General features: G+C 44.2%; 1 protein-coding gene across 1 annotated transcript in view; it reads right to left on the bottom strand.

The window, feature by feature from the left end:
* ALK (ALK receptor tyrosine kinase) overlaps positions 1 to 17,252 on the bottom strand; it is a gene marked incomplete at its 5' end in the record, with an annotated part of 708,017 nt that overhangs the window by 498,303 nt on the left and 192,462 nt on the right. Inside the window, one exon of the mRNA XM_081254750.1 lies at positions 10,549 to 10,674. Within this exon, the coding sequence (XP_081110876.1) occupies positions 10,549 to 10,674 (126 nt within the window). The remainder of the gene's footprint in view (positions 1 to 10,548; positions 10,675 to 17,252) is intronic.

The following is a 17,252-nucleotide window of genomic DNA, read 5'->3' as shown; positions in this document are numbered from 1 at the left end:
TAGGAGGACTCAGTGAGATGATGCATGTGCTTGGAATGGAGAATTTCCAATGCACATTAGCTGATTCAGAATTTACATAGCCATGCCCTTTTGAACACAGCTTTCTGTTTACCAGGAGAAACAGTATTTATGTGGGGCAGTCAACTGATGGCACATGGCCATTTCCTTAGCATTCTGCTATACCGTGGGAAAGTCGGTGTTTCTGTCTGAAGGTGATATTCGCAGAGTCAGCTGTTAGAACTTGAAGTGACATTTGAGGTTGTTTCTTCCATTGGACAGGTGAAAACACCAAGACCCAGGCAAGGGAAAAGACTTATCCAGGGTCATGTGGCTGGTCAGGGAGTCCTTCACACACAGTACGGAGGGCATTTCTCCTGGCTGTGGAGGCCTTTCCGAATGCCATCCTCTCCAGTAAGCACCAGGCCTGGGCCGGGCTGAAAATCAGAGTTACTGAATCACCAGCTCTCCCCTCCTCAGGCTTGGCTTATTGGCACGTTTAAGCTGAGGCTGGATTGATTCATGGGTGGCATATACAAATGCCAATGTACTCCTGACAAAGCTGATTTGTGTATTCAGTAAAGAACCATGTGAAGCTTCATACACATGTAGCAATCTTCTTATAGGTGGCCTTTAGAGGTCGTAAAATAGAGCTCTATATTTGAAACTACAGTTCATTACATAGAGCTGCAGGAACCAGCACTCTCGAAACACTGTCAGTCCTTAAGAATTGTATCCAGATCAGGGGAACTCCCTCGGCTGCCACCAATCCTGAGGCACAAAGTGGGGGCTCCTTTTCTCAAGGGATTCCCCAAAATGTTCCAATTGTTGACCTCAAGGTCATGAAGGACCTTGAGGACCATCTTAGAGGAAGAAACTGAGGCCCAGACACATGATGGGGCTTGCCAAAGGATGCATGGTGGGTGAGTTGCAGGATTGATACTAAAATCCAGTTCCTGACCTTGCAATTTTTACTATTTTCATTCAAAGCTATGGGTAAAAAACAAACAAAACAATACCTTAAATAATTCTTAAAATTCTAAAAAACCTATACTGTGTTTTTCTGGAATAAGCTGGCAAAAACATACATGGCTAGGTTTCAACCATTTCTCAATGATTTGATGGCTCAGATAATCTCCAATAAGGCTTTCTGTCTTCTTTCATCCTAAATGTCCTCTTCTGCCAACAAGCTGCTTTTTTTTTTTTTTTTTTTTTTTTTTTTTTCCTTTTTGCGGTACGCGGGCCTCTCACTGTTGTGGCCTCTCCCGTTGCGGAGCACAGGCTCCGGACGCGCAGGCCCAGCGGCCATGGCTCACGGGCCCAGCCGCTCCGCGGCATATGGGATCCTCCCAGACCGGGGCACGAACCCGTATCCCCTGCATCGGCAGGCGGACTCTCAACCACTGCGCCACCAGGGAGGCCCAACAAGCTGCTTTTTGATGGTTGCTAGAATCTCCTGCTGGAGAGCAAGTCTGTGCACAGGCCAGAAGCTATGGTGAGAACAAAGGGAGGAAAAAGGGTGGCCTAGGAGTGAAATGGGAAGATCACTAGAGTATTCTTGGAAACTCTTCAGGCTCTGGGCCAATCAGCCTTGTGCTTTTGGGCAATTCATTTAACCACTTGAGTCTGGATTTCCTCGTGGATAAACCAGAGAGAATTATCACAATAATGATGCTGATAAAAATAATAATATCTGCTGTGACAATCAAATAAGGTAACGAATGTGGAAGTGCTCTCTTACCAATGAGATACTATACGTGGATATTCTTACCACCTAGGGCCTGACACTAGCCCTGGGCAGATCACTGACTTCTCTGTGCCTAGTTTCCTCAGCTGTAAGATGAGGCTGTTTGGCCAGATTGTTGTGGGCCCTGACAGCTCACAATCTCTATGAATTTCTCACAGACCAAATTATTCGAGGCATCTACTCAAATAGGTGGGTTAAAGTCTTGTTAATCTGAGGGCTCTTCTGACATGAAGTTTTGCACCTGAGATTGTTCTTGACAAAACATTTCATTTTAAGAGGATTTCCTCTCATTTTTCTCCCTCTTGATCAGTCATTTTCCTGCATATGTTTTGGACACATGTCTTTCTAGACTGGTTAGAAATGCTCTGTATACAATATCTCAGATGTCCCAAAGCTGTCAAAACAAAAATTTCCCAGCTCACTCATGTCTGCTAAATATGCTTTTTTAGATTGAGGGGAAAAAAACAAACAACAACAACAAGAAAACCCCAACCTACCCAAAGTAGTTAAAGACACAGCTTTGACTTCTAAATGAAAATATGCCCAGGCCAGGAACTGTTCTCCCCTTACACACACCTTTCCTGAAACCAATTAATATGACTTTAGGAATAAGAGGATTTATGGGAACATCCATACCTTTTACTAAAATAGAGATCCTCAGGGGCAGAAAAGCTCCAGATTGGGAATTGAGAGACTCGAGTATACTCCTAGTTTGCCCCTGGACTGTTCAGCAAATGTTGCAATTTCATCTAGTGTATGTTTATTAAGAACCCAACCAAGTACAAAATACTGGCATAAGTTCTGGGGATGCAAAGGAAACAAGATGCAGATTACTTGACCTCTAAGAGCTTATAGTCTAGGAATCATGATGATTCAGGGCCACACATAACTAAGATATGAAGAAAAGTGTGACATCAGACATGCAAAGTGCTGTGGAAAGACATTATATAACCTTCCTTGGGGAGAAAAATGGGAACAGTGAGGTCTACAACCTTGCAGGTTGTTCTAATTTGGGGTTAATTTTGTCACCAGCTGTGGGGTGTGAATGCTCACTATATGGTTTCCAAAAAGAAGCTCTACTAAATATAACAGGCAGACTATCTCTCTTTTTTTTAAGAATGAATAAGGATTTTATTTTATTTTTTTAACATTTGATTGTTTATTTATTTTGAAATTTACATACGGTAAAATGTCCTCATTTTGGCATACATTTCTAGAAGTCTTGACAAATGCCACAAGCTTAAAAGCCTTATTTCCCAAGTAAACCTTCCTATTAGGTTTGATGGTTCATCAGACCCAGGGGTATTGCACATATATGCAAAACAATCATACAAGAAATTAAGCAGCACCATTCAGATGGACATTTAGGACCATCTTAGGCCTATGATAAAAGTGAACTAGCTAGAATCTCTATGAGGGGCAGGAGCAAAGAGCTTGGCAAACTGTAGACACCCATTGGATGACTGGATGTACAACAGATAGATGGTAGATTAGATAGATAAGATAGATAGATAGATAGATAAAAGTGACATTTATCATCTTCTCTACCTTGGGTTGGATAAATTAGACTCATCCATGATTGCTTTATTATGTGACCTAGTTTACACTTGGGCCATAAAAAGAATGAAATACAAACTCGGAAAGTAATTTGAGTCATAAGAAATATCTGGGGAGTCCAGGGTTTTGTGGAGTTGGTGTCACACAGTGGGATTCTTGGAGAATTTGGGGTGTTCAGGAAACAGTCAGAATGTTCTCAGATTTCAAGGGGGGGATGATACCACCCTAGTGGTATTCCATCAACTTTTTCCATAAGAAAAATTCCAAGGCGAAAGAGACTCAGGGTAGCCTGGATACTCAGGAAAAGCTCTGAGATAGAAGCAGGGACTGAGCTGGGCCTTGCAAGCTAGAGCAGGTAGAATCTAGGGAGACAGGTTCAAGGGAAGGAAAAACAAATTAACTGTGGACAAAATGGAATGAGAAAGAAGGAAACATGGGGGAAGGAGGACGTATGTAAAACAGAAAGGGTATTTACCAGAGTGAGGAAAGGCCTTCTCACAGTCCTTGTTCTTTGGGTGGCTTCGACACTGTTGGTGACTCCCAAACGTAAAATTCTTTACCCGTTTGGTTTCTGTGGCTATTCCACCTTCTGGTTCTCCTCCTATCTTTCCTATTTCTTCATCTCTGACTGTTTGTCATGCTCCTATTCTTCTGTTTACTTCTTAAATGCAACTTTCTGGATCCCTCCTGGGTCTTCATCCTCCAGTCACAGCCTCAACCATAGCCTATGCTAATAATTCTCTATCACACCTCTCTCCTCAAAGCCAAGACATGGATTTACAACTCTCTACTGGCCTTCTTCACTTGCATGTCCTGGAAGCACTTCAAATTTAACTTGTTCAACAAAGATCTCACCATCTTCTCCTCTCCCTCTAGACGTCGCGGTCACCATCTCTCCTTGCCAAATGTTTATCCTCCTCCCTACTCTGATAATGGGATCTCCATCTACTCAATTACTCAGGCTGGACTCTCCCACATGGGCAACCAAGTCATTCTCACCTTATAGCCAGAATCTCTCCCCGGTTCCCCTCCTGCCCTTCCTTTTCCGACCTATGCTTCACATGTAAGATCATATCTAAACCCTTAGTACACCCAGAAGTAACTGTTTCTCCAGGCTCATCTCTCCCAGACCATCTTTACCCTGTGTCACTGGGCTTGACCTGTTCCTGGACACCCCTTTGCACATGCATTCCCTCTGCCTGGAAAGCCCTTCTCACTGATCTCAGTGGTGCCTGGGGTCCAAGGCCCAGCTCAGCAGTCTCTGTCTCCAGAACATCTGCCTTCCTAAGTCCTCCGCAGAACTGTCTTTCCCTCCCTGTGTTTCAGGGAGCTTTGGCCACGCCTCTGTTACTGCACCTGTCATACAGCAGGCATGTCTGCCTCTTCCTCAAGAGCTCCTTGACTATTTGTATTTATCATGGCCATGTCTAGAGCAGAGCCAGGCATACAGTTGGTGCTCAAAGAATGTTTATATACATTATCCCATTCTCTGGGACACTAAGGGGGAAATGATGCAGGCAGATAGGTAGGGATACAGAAACAACCCTCAGGAGGAGGTTGCTCAAGATTGGAGCAAGCTTTAGGGAGCCACCTGCCCAGGTGTGAGAGCTGAGACCATGTTAACAGGAGAAAGAATACAAGGCCAGGACACCACACAACCCTGAGTGATTCTTTCCACATTGTCTATCTGTTGGTCTGTCTCTGTCTCTGTTCCCCCCTTCATCTCTCTCTTTCCCTTTTGTCAATTCCTTTCCCTGTCTGTGACAGTCATTTTAAATGGATCTCTTTTGACTTGTTTTTCCTGCTTTTGTGTCAGTTAGTTAATCATTCTTTTATTATCTTTTAATCTGACTTGTTTCCTTTCCGTTTCTCCTCACTCAGTCTGCCATTAACACAGAGATAAATTGTTATTTGAGTGGGTCTATATGTCTTTATTTTAAAGGCAAGGAAAGTGATCAAGTGGAGCATTTTAAACAAGTATCTCCTTGAAACACCTGAGCCAACTGCTTTTCACTTGATTTCCACAGACTGAGTTCATTGGTTCCCAGCAGGTCACTGGTCCTCAGGGTAACAGATGTTCCCTGCTCTCGGTCTGTATGATTGCTGGCACTGCTGTCCCCTTTGGGACTTAGCCTTTTTGGTGAATACGTGCAGAGCCTTGTGCTTACCATGTTGTAGATAAAAATACAGAGGCAAGGGCTAGGAATGAACTTGACTTCCCAGCTCAGTGGAGCAGGGCTGGGAAGAGAACACAAAAAGGCCTGGCCTATCAGGGCAGAGGAATTGGTAAGAAAGCTTTCAGCCCTGACAATGGTCCACAAGGGATGCTCCCTTGTGGAGCTGCTTTTCACTGACACCAGGCTTTTGAGGGCAGAACGGCAGATCACGGCCAGCCACATTAAATATGTAATTTCAGAAATGTGATCAAACTGACTTCCTGCCAGAGCTATGAAGCAAATCCCACGGCGGGGCTGGAGGACCTATTTGTTTTCCATTTTTGATTCTGTGGTAGGTTGATTTGTTTTTTTGTTTTCTTGTTTTTTTTTTGAGAGAGATTTATTTTACCCAGTCTTTTCAATCAAAGAAATTGATACATTAACAAGACTGGTGTTGGTGGTAGCAGCAGCAAGGGAAGTAATTAAAAAGTCTAATATTTCTTTGTTTCCAAAAGCACCAGTCCCCAAATTGGATAGGTCCCAATGGGCTTGAAAGCAGACAAAATTTTAATAGAACTTTTATTGAAAGTCCAACAATGGCTTTGTTGTGCCCTGATGCTGAGATTTTGGGAGGAATCTTTCTTTTCCAGGATTCAATGTTCTGGACACTGGAGGACTGGAGGGATGAAGGATTACATTAGTTTACTAGGGTTGTCATAACAAAACATTACAAAATGGGTGGCTTCAAATAGCAGAAATTTATTCTCTCACAGTTTTGGAGGCCAGAAGTCTGAGATCAAGATGTTAACAGGACCATGCTCTGATGGCTCTAGGAGAATCTGTCCCATGCCTTTCCCTAGCTTTTGGTGGTTGCTGGCAATCCTTGGCATTCCTTGGTTTGAAGATGCATCATTCTAATCTCTGCCTCCATTTTTACATGGTGTTCATCCTGTGTGTCATGTCTGTATCTCTGTTTTCTCTTCTTATAAGGACATCAGTTATATTGGATTAGGGCCCACTCTAATCCAGTATGGACTCAACTTAATTGCATCTACAAAGACCCTATTTTAAAATAAGGCCACATTCATGGACACTAGGGGTACATTGAACCCATAGCAGGGACCAGAGTCTATGGTAGGGAAGGCAAGACTGCCCATGGTGCCTGGGGGGCCCTACATCCATGTCTAGGAAGAGGTGAATTACCTGGCCTACCTGGGATAGTCTCAATTTGGGGACATCAAGCCTTGGTCCTACAGCTGCCCACATCTTGGATATCAGATTGGTCATTCAGTCCAAAGACCAGGTTGTCCAGGGAATGAGAGCCCTCTCCACAGAGTGGGGACTTAATCTCTGAATTAACTTTTTTTTTTTTTTTTTTCCTGCGGCACGCAGGCCTCTCACTGTTGTGGCCTCTCCCATTGCAGAGCACAGGCTCCAGACGCGCAGGCTCAGCGGCCATGGCTCACAGGCCCAGCCACTCCGCGGCATGCCGGATCCTCCTGGACCGGGGCACAAACCCGTGTCCCCTGCATCGGCAGGCGGACTCTCAACCACTGCGCCACCAGGGAAACCCTGAATTAACTTTTTGATGTGGTAGAAAGAGCATTAGACTTGAAGTCAGAAAATCTGGGTTCAGTCTTCTCTAATGCTCACCAGCTCCATAACTTGGGAGCACGGTTAATAAATGTCTTCAGCCCTCAATTTACATTTCTATAAAAGTGGGATATAAAATAATTTTCACCCACCACAATTTTATGACAAGCTTAAGTGGGAAAGGGGGGTGTGGAAGAGTTTTGCAAAGTATCAAACTTTTTTTTTTTCAATAAATGAAAATCCTCTTTCTCTGCCTCATCTGGGTAGAAACTTTGGTTATTCTGCTTTAAAAGGTGATCTGATTCTTCATACACCCAGAATAGGCAAACATGAATTAAAGGTGGGCAGGATATCATCTGCTTCTGTGGCTCTAGAACTCAATGTGATTAAAACCCCCAGTGGCCTCAATCTCTTAGCTACCTGCAGTAACCAAATAAAACAGGTTTTTATCTGGGTAGGGAGTTGAGAGGAGTCCAATCCTTTAGCCAAGCCTATAAATAAGTCTTAAGGCATCAGAGCTGGATGATAAAAGGAAACAAATTCTTTCTTTAGATGTCCTCCCCCCCACCTTCTTCAAAGCCTTGGGGGAAGAATGTGCAGCTCTGCTTGTTGATGATGAAATTAGCAGGCTCCCATCATTCAAGACAAGAGACAAGAAAGAGCTGGAATCTGATACCAAATGCCATTGAAGAAAGTATATTTTACACAACATAAAAGGCCCCAACGTAAATTAGAAGAAATATGGGGAGACTTCAAAAAGGTAGGTCAAACTTTTTCCTCAAGCAGATAATTACAGACTGGGGTGAGTAAATCTTATTACCCTCTCTCCACCTCGTCTCTTCTCATAAAACACCCATGAAAAGAAAGCCATACTCAATTCAGGACTGGACAAGCTTGCCTGAGAGGGATGGCCCGCCACTGTCTATCATGATGCCTGTGGTCGGGTTGTTGATGCCTACCCTTTCCTCCATCTCCTATCTCCCCCTCCAGACGTCCCCTCCCACCTCCAGCCCAGAATGCAGGTGAAGACAGCCAGCCAGGCACCAAGCTCCACCACTCAGGGCCCGCATCGACTTGCTGAGTCTTGGTTGCTTCTCACTGTCTGAAGAACTATCCCTTCAGGCGGCAATTTTCCAGTCAAATTTCTCTGCCCAAGTTTGAGGTCTTAAAATTAATGAAGTTGTTAACATTTCTTAAAATGTCTTTTGTGGCAGTTGAAAGGTGTGGATTTATCACCAGTGAGCCTGCTGGTCTCTTTGGTTCATAGAGAGATATGGGTTGAGCCCCGCAAACATCTTTAAGAGAACAGGAGTCTCAGTCTTCAGTTTGCTCTGCTGTGCATCTCAGGACTAGTCTTCAACCTCAGTGCCCCAGAGGTGCTCTTTGTGGCAATGGGCTGAGCTCCCTACAGGATTGTTTCTCTGGACAAAAAGCTCTGAGAGAGCAGGAGCAAGTCTCACTTATGTTTGTTTTTGTATCACCTCTAACATTTGGCAATGAACCAGGCACACACCAGTGGTGGTGGGGACAGGTGGGTCCTTATGAGTCTCAGCTGAATTAAATATAGGAAGAGATGAAAAGGCTCTGAGATTACCACTGCACTCAGTCAAGGAGCCACCAACCAAGCATCATCTATTCTAACCCTGTGAATCGGTAGCAATGATGGTGCTGACTCTGGCACCTTCACTGAGCATTTCAGCAAGGCCTGACCAATGGTTTGGGTTCCCTCCTCTGCCAAGAAGGGGAATCATGAGGCTTCTAGGCTAAAAGGAGCATTTGAAAGGAATCCTAGGAGTCTTGCATATCTATTCCTTTGCCCAAGGAGTATGCCACCCCACCCTCATTTTATACATGAGATAGGTGAGGCCCAGGGAGAGGAAACAGGTGTATCAGAGCCAAGCAGTGGGCATGTGGCAGTTTAAATAAGCTCTGGTGGTTTTCTCCTTTCAACCTGAAATCTCTTTCTAGATGTTTCAGAGAGAACAAATGCAATGTCCTCTGTGTCACGCAGGAGGCAGACCGGCCTGTTTTGGACATTCTGCATTTTATAGAAGTTGTGTAGATACTGAATGACTTTGAGAGCAAATTCAAAAAATGTTATCCAAAGACTGGTTCTATCACAAATCTGGTTTTATAAAGCAATAACAGTATAAAGGACCAGATATTTATAAACACCTGCCCTTATCCTGAGATGATACTCAGTGTCTGGCTTAAATAAAATCAAGAAGTAATTCTTATCTGGAATCTCCTGACAACTACTGATCTTCCCCTGCAACCGGGGAGGCTTAGTAGTATAGCAGGAAACATCCCAGCAGATTACAATTCTAAACTGCCCTAGAGTTTTTCATGCATTTATTTTTTTAAGTTTGAAATGAAGGTACAATTAATATGAACCAAGACTCACTGCTCTACGAATGAGGGACACTAGCAGGTGGAAGGTCTGTTAGGTGCACTTTAAACATCTCAGGCCCAGGGACAGAGACTGAGTGGTGGGAATAGGTAAATATGCCCAGATAGGAATCTAGAACTCAGTGTATAACAGGTTCATAAATACTTAGTTGAATCAGGCCTGATGAGTGAGTTCCGTCCCTGAAGGCCTCTGCATTCATTTATCATGCACAAGCCTCTGAGTTTCTTCTGTGTGATGGGATAAAGTGGGGAGCAAACACAGATTTGTGCCTGCCCTCATGGGGTTCACCCTAGAGGAGTTCAAGAGAAGAAAAAAATGTCCAAGTTGAAATACATCAGCTCTCCTCCAAACCTGCCCTTTCCTCTGCAGAGGCCCAGCTCCTGTGAGCTATTTGGATGAACATGGAAGATGAGGAATGTTACACCACGTAAATATGGCCTCACCCTAGCAGTCTGCGTAGGTAGCTCCCTGGGAGAAAAAGTGAAGGGAAGAATTCTGCTTTTGTAGTTAGAAAATCCACTTTGTATGATCTTATTATGCTCAATTTCTACATCTTTAAAAATGGAATGGGACTTGGCCTCCTTACCTCTGAGGTTGTTGCAGAATCAAATGAACTGAAAATAATACCGAGGAACACGTCTGGGTACTTTTAAGGAGGTACCTAAACATAAGGAAATCACTTGAGGGGCCCCAGAAGACCCTCATAATAATAATCCTCTCTTCAAGAGATCACTATTAGAAACACTCATGGGTTAGAACCCTGTATCTAGAAAGCTACAGTCAAAAGGCAAATTAGCATTACATCTAATGATTGGTAAGGGGATGTCAGGAATACCACACACATAAAGGCTGGGGGGATGAGATATGGCAGCAACAAAGCCCTTGGCTTCCTCCAGGATACATAAGGCAGCTGTCAGTCTGGAGAAGCCAGTCCTGGGGGGAATGGTCTTAAATTGGGTGTCAATGGAGACTAAGGGTACAGAAAGACTTCCTCCCCGACAAGCCATATATCACAAGCTGAAACTCACAGCTTCTTTAATTATGAGATGGTGACTGTACATCACAAATAACTATCAAAATATACTTACCATATCGGCTGCGATGAGACAGGAAAGGGAAGGAATCTTTCATTATCCAGGTCAGATTCCAGGCAAAATTATCAGGAGGAAGAGAAGGCAGGTTTGCTGGTGACTCCAAGGAGCTCTGATGGGAACCTGAAAAGACAAAGAGAACACTGATTTTTGCCCTTGGGATGTGTCTTTTAGCTGTCACTCACATTGCTTATAAAAGAAAATTCATAAAAGGCTTTCATGACATCAGTTGGAAAATGAGGGGAAAAAAGACTGAGTCACAAGTAGGTTGAATTGACCTCTGGACCTCACTGCACATTTTCTACCAAGGGCAGCCAGATCGAGGAAGTCCAAATCTTGTGACCTAGGCCATGCCAAAGATCTATGGGAGATGAACTAGAAGCCAGGCTACTTAATGGCTTGGTCTAATAGCTCTATCTAAAGTCTATTCTGTTTATAAGAATTTGTGCAACTTTACAGAGAACTTTAACTCATCTCATTTAAACAATGCCTCCACTCTACTTTATGTTCCGACTTGTAATTTCATCTAATGTTGTTTGCTTGGGTTATTGCCTTATCAATGAGAGTGTTGAAACTGCACTCAGAAGTTATGAGTTTTGACAATTGTGTTATTTTCAGGAAAAAAAAAAAGGCTAGGTGATGAGTTTTCCCATAACTAAGAGTCCAGGGAGCCACAAAGGATTAATGTTTCTGATATGCATGAGAGAAAGAAGGGTTGAGAGAAAGGGAGCAAAAGCAGCATTATTCCTTTGCTTAACAGTACCTCAAGTGGGTTTTGTGGGGTGAAAAGTAATTATAATATATCTACAAATCAAATGAACACAGGCTGCATGCTCTCATGCAGCTCTTCCCAGAAATCCCCAACTCAATCACTATTTGCTAACATTTTAAGGCAGGCAAAGCTTTTTCTGCTAAAAAAATAGAATCAGTTTGATAATCAGTTCTGTTTAGGAGACAGACACGTAGCAAGACTGAGTGTGGGGAGGAGGCAAGGAAGGGAACTAGAATTTCTTCTGCAGCTTCCACGGGCGAGGCACCATGCTGGGCTCTTAACCCTCATAATTTCGCAGTGACTCTCTGAGATAAGCATTACCATCCCTGTTTCACGTATGCAACAACTGAGGCTCAGAGGGGCAAATGATGGAATCTGAAACTGAAGCCAGTTTTGCCTGGCCTCAGGAGGCCATGCTATACCATGGGTGGGCTGGTTTGCTACTCAGACAGCAATTGTTAAACCACCTGGACTGATTTCACAAAGAGGAAGATGAGGAAGAAGAGAAAGAATAAAAGGAAGCAACAGTAGTAGAAGCATTTTTTTAGCCTATTTGCTTTGTAGATTCTTCCACATCACCTCCAGCACACAACCCTCCTTCAACCCTCTTTTAGTATCAATCCCTCTTCACACACTTTAAGGAAATAACTGCCCTGAGTGGCCACAGCAGACTTTTGTTTCCAGACTGATCCACTGTTTTATCTACAGGTGCTGCCTTTGGGTAAAGCCCACTTGTTCCTGCCACTAGAACAGAATGGGCATTCTATGTTCTCCTTCCTAAAAGAAACACTCTTCTTTCTGCCTTCCAAAGATTTGAGTTGGAAGTGCTGGCTTCTGAGTACCTAGAAAAGAGTTTTTGACTTTTCTCCCACATCTGATCTAAAGAGATAAGAATTGAATTGGTTAGTACCCAGATACATCTTTTGCAGCATTTCTCCAAAATGGCTTAGAGGAATGCACTGAAAGGGGTCAGAAATTATGTTAGTAAGTTTCAGAGAGCAGCCATCTCATTTCACCCTCACATCAACTCTGTTTTATAGATGGGCAATGGGGCTGAGAGAAGTGAGGTCCAAGACCACACACATCTACTTAGGAGCAGGCTTGAATTTATTAGACTTTTAAAGAATTAATAATATCAATTGAGCACACATGGACCATGCATTGTGCTAGGTGCTTTAAGTGTGTGATTACATTCACTTCTTAAAACAACATCGTGAATAAGTATCAATACTATTATTGGGCCTTATTTTGAGCCCAGGGAAACTGAGGCTGAGAGAGCTTGGATGCCCTAACTGTGGCCACACGTCCAGGCAGGAGACCAGAGTCAACAGACCAGATTGGCCTGATGCTATCGCCCATGCTCCTTCCACCACCCTTCATGGACCCCCAAAAACTACTGCATGGTGCTTCTCAGTTCTCTACAGGGCCCTTCAGCATCCCCACAAGTCAATGGCTAAGGTCAGAGATCAGAGTACGCTCCAGAATGGGGCAACAGTGTGAGGGGTGTGAGAAGGCTCTGACAACCAACTCCTTGCAATAACCCCCATGTGATTAAAAATTGGCATCTCTATGTCTGCGTCATCAACATAGTTCAAATTTTAAGTAATTTTGAAGCAACAGGAAGACCAAGTCTAGGCAATATTTCCCTGTTTCAGAATGATGTCATTTTTTCTTAGCCATACAGTTTGGGAATGGTATTAGCTTCTTCCTGGATGTGAAGCACCAAGTGGATGGGGCTAGACTTCAGGAAGCACTTATGAATCTGTGAGTGGGCACAGAGTGGCAGATGACTTTTAATATGGATAAGGGCCAGGTTATATATTCAGGGGAAAAAAAATATCTGAAATCATTCAAAAGGAAGGGCTCTGAGGGCTGAGTCATGGCCCAGCAAGGAGCCATGGGCATCACTGTGGGTCATTCCTAAAGACATAAGTTTAAACCATTTTATATCCAAAAATGCCAATAAATAGTTGGGCACCTTCAAAGTTAAATACTGAAGAGAAAGCAAGCATTTTCATCCCGCCCGTATGGGAACTCCCAGAATTTCTGCTAGTAGGTTGGGTTCACATGGTCCTCAGAGGTAAGTGGATAGTGATTTGCCGGATCAGGCTGGGCGAGCTAATGGAGGCGTCAACCAAGAGGATGAGCCTCCTCACCTGAGAAGGTGAGGACCGAGAAAGACACAGTCTACATGAATGAGGTTGTTTGCCCACATCAGAAGCACTGACACAGAAATGTGCTCTAATTAAAGTTAATAGAATATGCATACATTTAGAAGAGAAAAAAGAAAGTACTGCATTTAAGTACAGGGAAGAGGCTCTCTGCTCCCTTCACACCCCATCTCCACTACCTACCCCCCATCCTCAGCCCTGGTGGGAATGGGGGTTTCCAGCATGGAGGAAAACTATGCCATAAGAAGCAATACATTTAAGCAAGAAAAAATGTTGGCTCTTAGGGACTTCCCTGATGGTCCAGTGGTTAAGAATCTGTCTTGCAATGCAGGGGACACTGGTTCGATCCCTGGTGAGGGAACTAAGATCCCACATGCCACGGGGCAACTAAGTCTGCGTGCCGCAACTACTGAGCCTGCGTGCCACAAGTAGAGAGAAGCCCACACACTGCAATGAAGAGCCCACTCACCACAAGGAAAGATCCTGTCTGCTGCAACTAAGACCCGATGCAGCCAAAAAAAATAAATATTAAAAAAAAAAGGGCTTCCCTGGTGGCGCAGTAATTGAGAGCCCACCTGCCAATGCAGGGGACACGGGTTCGTGCCCCGGTCCGGGAAGATCCCACATGCTGCGGAGCAGCTGGGCCCGTGAGCCATGGCCGCTGAGCCTGCGCATCCGGAGCCTGTGCTCCGCAATGGGAGAGGCCAGAACAGTGAGAGGCCCGGGTACTGCAAAAAAAAACAATAACAGAAAAAAACAAAAAAAACACTTGGCTCTTTGGTGCTTCCCTCTGTGAACGTGAGGATTAGAGTAAAATGGGTCTCACCAGACTTGTGGGGTGAAGGTGTGAATTAAGACCTGCTGGCTCAAGTAGAGTGTATCTTGGAATCTGGGGGAGAGAGGCAGAAAGTAAAGGAGAGGGGAAAGTAGGAGCAAGAGCTTCCAGGTGCCCAAGTTATGGCCAAGACCACCTGAGGAGAAAAGTAAGGAATGGACTGAGGGCATTACTGATTGGTTACAGATAAGATTGTTTTATGTTTTTCCTTTGGGGTGGGGGAGATGAAGATGATATCCTGAGCCCTTTTCCAGGCACCACAGGGTGTCTAGGCAGAATGAAACCCCCAACCTCTTAACACAGCTCTTTCCACAGTGCACCACCCCCCTTGCATCCTCAGCTTAGATTCATTCCAGTGTTCATCACTATCATAATTCCACTGTAATAATTCCCTTGCAAACAACTGCAACTCACTTCCTTCTTTTGTCCTTCACAATTGTCCTGAGCAGCTGAATGTGGTGGTAGGAGAGGAGGGGAGCAAAAGGGGAGGAGGGGTACACCAGATGCTGACAAGTCTCACTTTAAACTCATGACAACAAACCTCAAGAGGACCCTCAGGCAGGACTGCCCAGGAATCCTTCTGAATTTGCTAATGGGCTCAGTTCACCCTCCCTCTCTCTAGACCCACTCCTTCCAAGTTTCTCTTACCCTTCAAGTTTCCAATCCTCCACCCCCACTCCTCTACTTTCTCAGCTAGTGAACTTGTTTCTTGTTTCATTGAAAAAAGAGAAACAAGTCTACCAACTTACAGGTATCAGTACCTATACATGCTACCTTCTGTCCTGTTGTAACAGATATGCTGTCTACATTCCTAAGCAGTGGCAGCCTCTCCACTTTGGTGCTAATCTCATCACTTCCCAAGAAATCAGCTGTTGCAATAGTCTGCCCTTTCTCCTGCATCAACAATTTCCCCCCTCTTCCAAGTCAATCTCATCTGCAGCAAACATACACCATCTTAAAAAAAGAAAAGAAAAAACTTCCTTGACCTTCACACTCTTCTTCAGCCATCATCCAATTACTTGCTCTCCTTCACAGCTAAATACCTTAAAAAGATTTGCCTATGCTTCTGTCTCTAGTTTTTCCCCCTCTCATTTCCTCTTTTCTTTTAATGTTTTTTTAAAATTTTTTATTTTATTTATTTATTTTTGGCTGCATTGGGTCTTCGTTGCTGCACGCGGGCTTTCTCTAGTTGCAGTGAGCGGGGGCTACTCTTCGTTGCGGTGCACGTGCTTCTCATTGTGGTGGCTTCTCTTGTTGCAGAGCACGGGCTCTAGTCATGTGGGCTTCAGTAGTGTGGCACGCAGGCTCAGTAGTTGTGGCTCACAGGCTCTAGAGCGCGGGCTCAGTAGTTGTGGCGCACGGGGTTATTTGCTCTGCGGCATGTGGGATCTTCCCGGACCAGGTATCGAACCTGTGTCCCCAGCATCGGCAGGCAGATTCTTATCCACTGTGCCACCAGGGAAGCCCATCCCCTCTCATTTTCTTTTAAACTCAATTAAATCAGGATTGTCTCCACTTCTCCAGGTCAAGGTCACCAAAGACCCCAAGTTGCATACACAATGAATGAGCCTTGGTCCTTCTCTTACTAGACCTCTCAGCAGCACTGGACCTCACTGATCCTCCCTGCTTCTTGGATTCTTAACATCTCAGTGACCACCTTGGTTGCCATAGTTCTTGCCTCCTAGTTCGGTGGCAGGTCCTCTCTACTCTTCTTTGCCAGATCCTCCTCATTTTCCGGGCTGTACAAAAGGAACATTCTCCACTTCCCAGCAGTAACTGCCCAGGAGATTTCATGGCTGAATATTGTATTTCATCACAGTGGTTTTAACCAGCTGACAATGATCAATGACCATGAATTTCAAGTGACCCCAGGACACCAGACCCTTCCTGAACTTCACTAAAGTCTCTTAACCAATGAACAAGGGACTTGTTTAACCAAGCATGTTCAGACTTATGAATTCATTCTCTCCTATGCTAAGTGCTGATTTTCAATTTTGAATTAGTATGACCACCATGTAACCCTCTTCCTAAGGCTTTAAAAACTCTTTTATTCCTTAGAGAACTACTCAGTGAATTTCTTGCCTGACATGTAAATAAGCTCAGCTTTTTTTTTTTCTTTTTAAAAAACTTGATGGGGGAGGGAATCTCTGTTTTATTATTTGACAGTTGTTAAAAGTTGGGTAACTTGGGACATTTCTCTTCTCCATCTAAACTCACTCCCAAAAATGATCTCATACAGTTTCAAAGCTTTAAATACCATCTATATATTAATACTACTAAATTTATATCTCCAGGCCCAACCTCTCCCCTGAACAGCAGAATGTATGTCCAACTGCCAGTTTGAAATCTCCATTTTATTCCTGGGTAAGTATCACAAACTTAACACATGGAAAAATAAAAACTTGATGTCCCTCCACCAAAACCCCAGGTGTTCCCTATTTCAGATAGCGATGACAAAACTCTCCTGGTTACTTGGGCCAAAACCAAGGAGGAATCCTTGACTTCTTTTTCCCACACCCCACATCAGTTCATCAAACAATTTTGATGACTCTACCTGCATTTTGTCCCTCTCTTCTCTCCCCACATCACCTCTTACCCTGACAACTGCTATAAGCTCCCAGCTGGTTCCCTGCTTCTACTATTGCTCACCTTCAGTGTGCTCTCCACACAGCAGTCAGATTGACACTCCAGCCCTAAAATAGCATTCACGTTTCTTGCCATAGCCTAGCCCTTTAAGGCCCCACATGATCTGGCCCCTGGTTCTCTCTCTGACTTCATTTCCAAACATTCTTCCCTTGATCATGGAGCTCCAGCCCCACAGGCCTCCTTGTTATTCCTAAACTCGCCAAGCACACTCCCATCTCAGGGCCTTTGCATTGGTGGGTCTCTCAGCCTAAAAAGCTCCTCTCCCCTAGAGGCACAA

This window comes from Mesoplodon bidens, assembly GCF_964165515.1.
Source record: "Mesoplodon bidens genome assembly, chromosome: 14".
NCBI classification, from domain to species: Eukaryota; Metazoa; Chordata; class Mammalia; order Artiodactyla; family Ziphiidae; genus Mesoplodon; species Mesoplodon bidens.
Note: the sequence above shows the minus strand (reverse complement) of the source record. Positions and strands in the feature narration are given on the sequence as shown.